Genomic DNA, 9,333 nt, shown 5'->3' with positions numbered 1-9,333 from the left:
TATGGGGTGTTGTACGTGTTCGTGTAGGTATGTGTGTATCTTAGACTGGGTGGTGAGGGATGAGGTTGAAGTTAAGGTTTAGGTGCTTCCGGATTGGTGGAGGGTTGACTTTGGGTTGCACTTCAGTAACGACGCCATGAACAAAAGAAAATGCGAAACAGAGCGGCTTTGAAGGACTGATTCGAGTATTATTCACCAGCAACAGCCAGGTGCGCTTGCTTACTTTTGCTGGAGACCGGCGGCGGCGAATTCACCATTGGGGGGGACCGGCATGGCCCGGCCTACGTGGAAAGTCTCATGGTCGTCCAAAGTGTTGGACACATCGTCATGGCCCCTCACAGTTGCAGCTAGATAGGCATCACACATGGTGGTATGAGATAGGACGGAGATTTGGGTCACGGGTGTGTGTGTACTCCGTAAGGTAGGTAGGTGTGTATGTGTTTGGCAATGGCATCAAACGTGCCTTTTGGTGGGGTTTGGTTCATGGAGGGGTCGGAGATCAAGAGATACGCAGTAAGAGGCCGATGGCACCGGTGCCGGTTGCACTGCCATGTGCCCTCCGAGTCAGAGAAAAGTACTTGACCAACGGCTGGTCCACATGGTAGAGACGATTCGTTTCTGGGAGGTCTTGTTTCACTGCAAAGCACCCAAGCACACGGCGCAAGTTGCAACGCATCATCATTCACCATCTGCTTCCCAGGTTCCAGAATCGGAGGGGTACGAAGTTACCCGGGCCCCACACATTGTGTCAGGGACGGAGACCTTTGGGGCCGTTGACATTCACGTTTGGAGAAGACAATCCCCAAAAGCAACGAGCGTTGCATGTGTGGGAGCCGGAGAGAGCCCAAAGAGACACAGGAGTGACAGACTCGGTCTAGACGGGGCAACGGAAGGGAAAGAAAAGAAGGTTTGACATGGTGAGGCTCCATGTAACGTTCCGTTGTCAAGGCCGAAGATCAGAGAGAGAGAGACGCTAACATTGGAAATGGAGCTTTGGTCTTTGGGTACGTACCCCACACCAAACACACGTCCCACCTCCGAAAAAGTGGGTGGATCCGGTACGGACGGCGCCCCACCCTCTTTATCGCGATAAGAAACGTCCTTTCCCCGGTCGGGCAAAGTGCGGGCAAAGGCGGACACGGCTCCTATCAGCCAATCAATCTTCTTTCCCACCCTCCTTCCGCTCTCCTCCCCAGCCAATGATTGTGGGTCGTGGCTGGTGCAGCAGCCTACCGCTCCCGCCGCCCATGGCGTCCCACTCCCAGCCCGCCGCGTCTTCCTTCTCCTCTTCCTTCGTCCCGCGCGACGGCTCCGGGTCACATCCGTCCAGCAACCGGGAATCAACGTCAACTTCAAAGTCAACGTCAACCTCGGAGAACGGTCGCCGCCACCACCACCACCACCACAACAACAACACCCGCCAACGCCAACACCACCTCCCCCCGTTCAAACCACGCCATCTCGAGAGGTACTATGCGCGGCAAAACGTGACGAGCCGCAGACCACTAGCTATGGGGCAAGTCAAGGAGCTCGACCCACTATGGCAGGATCTCGATTGGTACGTTCATCTGTTCCTTACCTACGCAGTATATTCTCCTTCCCTTCAGACTCGACCCGCCCTCCACCTCATCTCATGGCCGAATTGCGCACATGGGCCCTTGTCTTGTTGCTTTATCTCGTTCCATTTACGGCATCGCATCTGGAAGTAGGGCCAACACAGTGATGCCAGTCGCCTAGCTCCTTTCCGATTCGCTCCTTGCTGACATGTCCACGCTGTTGCGCCGTACAGGGCCATTGGCCAGATGCTCATCATGGGCTGGGATGGCACCGAGGTGACGCCCCAGATCCGTTCTCTAATTGAAGATCATCACCTAGGGACTATCATCTTGACTGCCAAGAACCTCAAATGTCGGTACCCTTTGCGCTGTTGATCAGTTCTGTTGATATCGACAGCTCGTGAATTGTGGGCTAATGCCATGGGGTAGCTGCTCAAGAAACGGCAAAGTTAGTCAAGGAACTCCAGACTATTGCACACAAGGCCGGCCACCCCAAGCCACTGCTCATTGCCCTTGACCAAGAGAATGGCGGTGTCAACAGTCTCTTCGACGAGGACTATGTGTGCCAGTTCCCCAGTGCCATGGGCATCGCCGCCACAGGCCGGGTCGAACTAGCCTACGAAGTGTCAAAAGCTACTGCTACCGAGGTCGGCGCCTGCGGCATCAACTTCATGCTCGGCCCGGTGTTGGATGTCCTCTCGAATGCTAGGTATCAACCTATCGGAGTACGTGCCACCGGCGATGACCCTCAGGAGGTCTCTCAGTACGGCATCGCCGCCATCAACGGCATTCGCGATGCCGGTCTCGCAAGTTGCGGGAAGCATTTCCCGTCCTATGGAAACCTTGACTTCTTGGGATCCAGCTTGGACGTTCCCATCATCACACAGACTCTGGAAGAGCTCAGTCTGAGTGCCCTCGTGCCTTTCCGGAACGCAATAGCAACGGGCAAGCTTGATGCCATGTTCGTGGGAGGTTGTGGCATCTCCAACCCCTCCATGAACGTATCCCACGCGTGCTTATCCAATCAAGTTGTGGACGATCTTCTTCGAGAGGAACTTGGTTTTGACGGTGTCGCCATCTCAGAATGTCTCGAAATGGAGTCTCTGACCCACGAGCTCGGTGTACAGAATGGAGTTGTTATGGCCGTGGAGGCTGGATGTGACTTGGTACTTCTTTGCCGAGCCTATGACGTCCAGCTTGAAGCTATCAAGGGGCTCAAGCTGGGTGTCGAGAACGGCATATTCACCAAGGAACGGATCTACACGTCTCTGAACCGCGTGCTACGACTCAAGGACACTTGCACATCTTGGCAGACAGCACTTAACCCACCAGGCATATCACTCTTGTCCAAGTTGCATCCCTCACATATGGCTTTAGCGAGGAAATCATACGATGATTCCATCACGGTCATTCGAGACAAAGAAAAGCTGTTACCCCTATCCGAGTCGATGCACCAAGAAGAAGAGCTGCTCCTTCTCACACCATTAGTGAAACCACTACCAGCGTCAAGCTTGACCAAGAGTATCCTTCAAGCGAAGGATGCCCAGAGGCTTGCTCCTACACCACACGATACTTGGCTACACCGCGAAAAGGGTGCCATAATGAGTGGGGAGGGTGTCTTCAGGGAATTTGGACGCTCTCTAGCTCGGTCCCGTCACGGAAAGCTCCTCCATACCAGCTACACTGCGAATGGAGTCAGGCCAGGTACGTAGCCCTTCAAGACGACGAATGATGTGGGCGGGCTAACTCGATCGACATCAAGTCCATGAAAATCTCATTCACAGAGCATCCTGCATCATCATCATCACCGCGGACGCCAACAGAAACCTGTACCAAGCTGGCTTCACGAAACACGTCGAGATGATGTGTTCCATGCTACGAACCCGTGGCCAGAAGAAATCTGTCATCGTCGTGGCCGTAAGCTCTCCGTACGACTTTGCCATGGATAAGTCCATCGGTACATACATCTGCACCTTCGACTTTACAGAAACCGCGATGCACGCGTTAGTACGCGCTCTCTGCGGGCACATTGTACCAAAGGGAACTCTTCCAGGGACACTACGAAAGAGCAAAAAGGTGCTCAAGTCGCGCCAGCACTGGATCGTGGAGGAGTACGACCGCCGCCGCGACGCCCACGGCCTCGAGGAGCTCACAAAGGCCGTCGCCCGCGCCAACACCGTCGACCTGGGCCATCTGGAGTCGATGCCGGCCGCGTGCTTCGAGCTCTCGAAGCCAAACGTCGAGGAGGCGCACTTTGTCGTCCGAAACAGCAGCACACACGCCCTGTACGGCTTCGCTGCGACGTATTTTGTAGACGGCATCGGCATCCTCGGCGCCATCTTTGTGGACCCCACCAAGCGTAACGTCTCCGTCGGCCGGTCCCTCCACAGGCGAGCGCTGCGGCACCTCCTGACCAACAACCAGCGGGCCGTGAAGAAGATCCAGCTGGGAACTTCCTTTCCGGGAGTCTTCCTTGGCATCCCTATCGACGAGGGTGGTGGCGTCAAGAGCTGGTTCGCCAACAACGGTTGGGACGTACAATTCCCGAAGCGCCTCACGAACCTCACCATCCACGACCTGAGCGGCTGGGCGATCCCCGAGGGCCTGCTGCAGAGCATCCAGCGCGCCAACCTCAGCTTCGACCTCATCCACGGCCTCGACAACGCCGAGAGCGTGCTAGGCCACGTGGCTGCCAACGCCAACCCCGAGGTGCTGGAGCTGTACCGGTCCGCGCTGCAGGAGACGAAAGCGTGCGGCATCGTGAGGGCAAAGGGCGCGGGCGACGCGCTGCTGGGAACGATCATTATCTGTCGGCCGGGGAGTCCGCTGTCGACGTATATCCCGCCCTTGCTTTCTGCCGTCGACGAGGGCATCGGTGGCGTTTTGGCGCCCGTGATTCATCCCGGACCGCAGGATACGCTTGTACTTCAGGGGCTTACTTTGATGGGTGTCCGGCAGAATAAGGCGCACAAGTCGGCCAAGACGGTGCTTAGCTGGGTAAGCTTTTGTCATCCTCCTCACCATCTGATATGATTTCCTGCGTGTTGGGACTTTACTGACGATCTTATGTGCGCAGGTGCAAGACGACGCTTACGAACATGTCATGGCGATGGGATTTGAGATTTTGCAGTCTTATGAGGAACTTACGACCGCCCCAGAAAACGTGAGTGGTGTGACTTAAGTTCATGAAGATGACGTTTATTGACAGATGAGCTAACGATGGGTTTCCCCAAGTGGACTGATTTGAATTAAGGATTCCCTGCAATGTGCACATGTTCCTATGGGAGGCTCAGCGTGCGGTATACCTTTTGGATTTGGTGTTTTCTGGATCACCGTCGGATGAGCATGTATCTAGGTGGGATGAGCTGCTTTTAGGTACCAAGTATGGGTAATGAAGGGCTCATACCCGAGAGTGCATATAAAGACTCGTCATGAATGAATAGTGGGCATTTTATGCAGTCACGGAGCCGTAATGAGACATGAACCTTCACCAAACTACTTTTAGAGGCGTGGGTCTGATGCTAGAGGGGGGCGTTACGGTGTATCCGTAGGAATAACACTTACAGTCACATCGCAGAGTCACAATCCAAGATCGTGGGCCTGGGTCTATGAGGAACCAGAACCCGAGATCGCGGGTCATCATTGAGTGGGGTCGTTCCAGATCTTATTCAGTACACACAGCGGAATGCTGATCTGGGGAACTTGGGACAGGGAGAACCCAATCGCGGTGGAGGAGGTCTATATGGATCATGTCTTCGCCTTTTTTCCTTTCGATTTCCCTTCTCCGAGGCCGGATATCTTTGCGTTGGGTTCGCGTCCGATACATGGCACAATTTCACAACAGCATCCAAAGAAAAGTCTTACAGATCGTAGCTATTTCGCATACAGTAGTCGGAACCTAGAGAGGGGTGATTCGGTTCACCCAGTCTGATCGAGCGGTTAGGGGGGCCATCCGGGGAGATGGGAAAAGGGACATAAGCCGACGGAAGGTCCCGTTCGGCTCCCGAAACCGAGAGGGATGAAAGATGCTGCTTCGGGGGCAGCCCTCGTTGAATCGAGACATCCTGTGCAGAATCCTCGCCAGTATACGGATACCCCGGGCTAATATACCCCGCCTTTGTATCTATTAAGCATTCAGCTTTCAATTGACCAGAGGTGCCCATTAAGAGGTTCATCCCATGTCTTCTGCACTGGACGGGACGATTATGTCAAGGGGTTAGCCAGGTTCCTGCAGGTCCAGCTTCCACTACGTCGAGATAGATTGCATACATAGATGTAACTCTGCGAGATATAGGGGGGAAGTGGCCAACAGGTTGCATCATATAATTGCACAGCTTGGCAATTTCATTCGTTTGCCCCCCTTTTGGGACCACCTGTGCCAGTGAGGCTTCGAGCTAAGCCTGTAAGGAGGCAACGATTTTTCTGATGATCTCGTGGTCAATTATTTCGAACATGTGCTTTTTACACAATATACGGCAACCGCTGCGGTTTACGTAGCGGCGGCCTTGGAGATGTATGAGTGGCTACTTCGTACACAATCAGGGAATCTGGGGCCGAGATGTGCGGGGGGAAGGGGGAGGGGGGAAAAGTGCGGAGATGAGATGATCTGTGGTTCGCGGGGAAATATGTGGCCGGCTGGGATGAGCCCCTTGGTTAGTTTCCTGGGCTCCCTGGCCCGGTCTACGAACAAAAATCTAGGTACTGCTTGCATGGGGCATCGTAAGTTGGAGATTGCATCCAGATAGTTTGGGGAATGAGGGGGGTTTGGTACTTACATGGTGCTGAAATGTTGGCTTGATGTACCTTGTCTCAGGAGACGCCTTCTACTACTTCCAAGGCTCATCGTAAGCGACGCGGGGTAGAGCTTATAGCTTCATTCCATGGCTTAGGATCTTGCGAGTGGGGGATGCCCGACTATCCGCCAAGTCTTGGTTGGCTGCATCCATCCGCTGGGACGGGCCGGACACCCATCGGCGAAGGAATGCAGATGGAAGGGGTCTTAATCATGATGATAATACTGTTGGAAAATCGTAAGTAGACTTAAATCAAGGAACTAGAAAATAAAGGTCCGGCTCTAAGCCATCTAATCCGATACGCAAGATAGCCTCATATAATTCATCAAAAGCAATGACGTGCCACTCAACAGGCCAAAAGTCCGCGAACCATGTCATCATCATAACCATCCAACACCACTTCAGAGCTCCTTGATGGAAATCTTGCCATTCAACAAGACGGTATCCTTGAGCTTCCCATCCGCCCCAACTTCCAAAACACCAATCTCCTTACCGTCGCTCCCCACCAGCGTCGCCGCCGCCCCCTCCTTGACCTGGTACAGCCGCACCTCATTGTCCCTCACGTAGTCATACACGGCGCCGACGGCCGTCTCAGCTCCCAGCACGAGAATCGAGTTCTCCCGCACGTACAACGGCAGCGTCCCGAACCCGTGCGTCTCCTTGAACCACCCCGGTCCCTCGCGGTGCTCCCCGGAGAAGAACGACGTCCACTTCCCCTTGGGGAGGTAAAACTCCACCTCGCCCGACTCCTCAAAGATGGGCGCCGCAAGCAGGCTGTCGCCGACCATGAACTGCCGGTCGAGGTACCACGACGTCGGGTCCTCGGGGAACTCGATGCACATGGCCCTCAGCGAGAGCGGCAACCCCCTCTCCACCGCCGTCTGCGCCTGCGCGTAGATATACGGCATCAACCTCGCCTTGAGCTTCGTCCACGTCGCCAGCGTCTGCGAGCACCCTTCCTCGGACTTATCATCGTCGTCAATCACCCAGGGCACGCGGTACGAGCTGCTCCCGTGCAGCCGGCTGTGGCTGCACAGCAGACCCATGGCCACCCACCGCTTGTAGATCCACGGCGGCGGGTACCCCTCGAACCCGCCGATATCGCAGCTCCAGAACGAGAAGCCGCTGAGGCCGAGGCCGAGCCCGCCGCGGACCGACTCGGCCATGGCCTCGGGCGTGGATTCGCAGTCGCCGCCCCATTGGAGCGGGAATCGCTGGGTGCCAGCGCACGCGGCGCGTGCGAAGAGGACGGCCTCGTCGGCGCCGTAACGCTTCTGCAGCGCCTCGTAGACGACCTTGTTGTAGGAGAAGGCATAGTAGTTGTGCATCTTGACCGGGTCGATCGTCTTGTCGTGCCACTCGACGTCGAGGGTCGGGATGCGCTCGCCGAAATCCGTCTTGATGGCGTCGACGCCCTGGTCGAACAAGGTGTTGAGCTTCTCCTCGTACCACGCGCAGGCGTCCGGGTTGGTGAAGTCCACGAGGCCCATGCCGGCCTGCCACAGGTCCCACTGCCAGACGTCGCCGTTCTTGCGCTTGACGAGGTATCCCTTGTCCGCGGCCTCTTTGAAGGCCTCGCCGTGCTGCGCGATGTAGGGGTTGATCCACACGCAGACCTTTTTGCACAGCCCGGACTCCTTGAGGCGGGCGATTTGCGCCTTCGGGTCCGGGAAGCGCTCGGAGTCAAAGACAAAGTCGGTCCACGTGAAAGCCTTCATCCAGAAGCAGTCATAGTGGAACACGTCGACGGGCGAGCCGCGGGCCTTCATGCCCTCGAGGAACGTGTTGACCGTCTCCTCGTCGTAGTTCGTTGTAAAGCTCGTCGTCAGCCACAGGCCGAAGCTCCAGCTGGGTACTTTGCCGGCGCGGCCCGTGAGCGTGGTGTAGCGCTTGAGGATGTCTTTCGGGGTGGGCCCGTAGATGAGGTACCACTTGAGCCGCTGGCCCTCGACGACGGTCTGCAGGCGGTTGCAGCGCTCGCTGCCGACCTCGAGCTCCACGCGCCCCGGCGTGTCGATAAACACGCCGTAGCCCTTGGAACTGAGCCAGAAGGAGACGTTCTTGTAGGCCTGCTCGCTGGAAGTGCCGCCGTCGGCGTTCCAGAGGGAGATGGACTGGCCGACTTTGTTGTAGGCGCCGAAGCGCTCGCCGAGGCCGTGGATGGTCTCGCCGACGCCGAGGGTGGTCTGGGTGAACATGTAGTGCTTGAAGTCGCGCATGTCGCCCGTCTGCATCGGGGTGCTTGGCGCGGGGTTGTAGGCGAGGCCGACGCTTCGGCTGCCGAGCGACGTCAGCCGCTTGGCGCCGTCGGTGCTGTGGAACTGTATGTCAAAGTCTGGGTGGATGGTCGCGGACAGCGAGCCCGAGGTCAGGGTCGTCGTGCCCTTGTCGCCCTTTGTGATTTTTGTCTCGGCTTCTGGTGGTCTGCCGTCGGGGAAGAGCTCAAAATGGGGGCCCTTGTTGAGGGCGCCGGCCCAGTGCGTTGCCTCGACTGAGATGACGCCGTCGAATTCGGCCTTGACATCCTGTTGCTGCGTGTGAGCAAAGGCATTTCATGGTGAGGAGTGAAAGTGAGGGTATGAGTCGTTGACTTACAAGAGTGACTGTGCTCGCATTCAAAGTGTGACCCCGCGTCTTGATCTTTCTCGTCGGGCACAACAAGCTGAGGCCCTTTCCACCCTCAATCTCAGTGGTGTAGTAAACTTCCTCTGCGTACTCTGTCGCCGTGCCCTCGGCGGGCAGCCACATGCCATCGCGAAGACGGACCATGATGATTTCCTTGAAAGGGGGGGTATCTCTCACACACACACTGACAAAAAGGACGACGAAACAGAGAGAAGACGGTTGTGATGAATCAAGAGGAACACAATTCAGCCGGGAGAAGCGGCTCAAGACTGAAGTGAATCTCGTCTCTTGTACGACAAAATTTCTTGGAGCACGAGGCGTGCGGAGGATTAATCGGAGGGGTCGTCTTGGAGAGAGGG

At 56.2% G+C, this 9,333-nt stretch overlaps 2 protein-coding genes across 2 annotated transcripts; one reads left to right on the top strand and one right to left on the bottom strand.

Annotated features, from left to right (window-relative positions):
* Nucleotides 1-1,247: 1,247 nt before the first annotated feature.
* Nucleotides 1,248-4,737, top strand: CPAR01_12536 (glycosyl hydrolase family 3 N terminal domain-containing protein; the record flags this gene model as incomplete). The annotated part of the gene is made up of 5 exons (XM_060496792.1): nucleotides 1,248-1,558; nucleotides 1,790-1,908; nucleotides 1,986-3,260; nucleotides 3,319-4,553; nucleotides 4,633-4,737. The coding sequence occupies 5 exons, from the start codon at nucleotides 1,248-1,250 to the stop codon at nucleotides 4,735-4,737; spliced, it is 3,045 nt and encodes a 1,014-aa protein (XP_060344325.1).
* Nucleotides 4,738-6,750: 2,013 nt separating this feature from the next.
* Nucleotides 6,751-9,118, bottom strand: CPAR01_12535 (glycosyl hydrolase family 31; the record flags this gene model as incomplete). The annotated part of the gene is made up of 2 exons (XM_060496791.1): nucleotides 6,751-8,880; nucleotides 8,945-9,118. The coding sequence occupies 2 exons, from the start codon at nucleotides 9,116-9,118 to the stop codon at nucleotides 6,751-6,753; spliced, it is 2,304 nt and encodes a 767-aa protein (XP_060344324.1).
* Nucleotides 9,119-9,333: the final 215 nt, after the last annotated feature.

Source organism: Colletotrichum paranaense (genome assembly GCF_030867605.1).
Source record: "Colletotrichum paranaense strain IMI 384185 chromosome Unknown Scaffold_11.1, whole genome shotgun sequence".
In the NCBI taxonomy this organism is placed as follows: domain Eukaryota; kingdom Fungi; phylum Ascomycota; class Sordariomycetes; order Glomerellales; family Glomerellaceae; genus Colletotrichum; species Colletotrichum paranaense.
The sequence above is the reverse complement of the archived record's forward strand: the minus strand, read 5'-3'. Positions and strand labels throughout refer to the sequence as shown.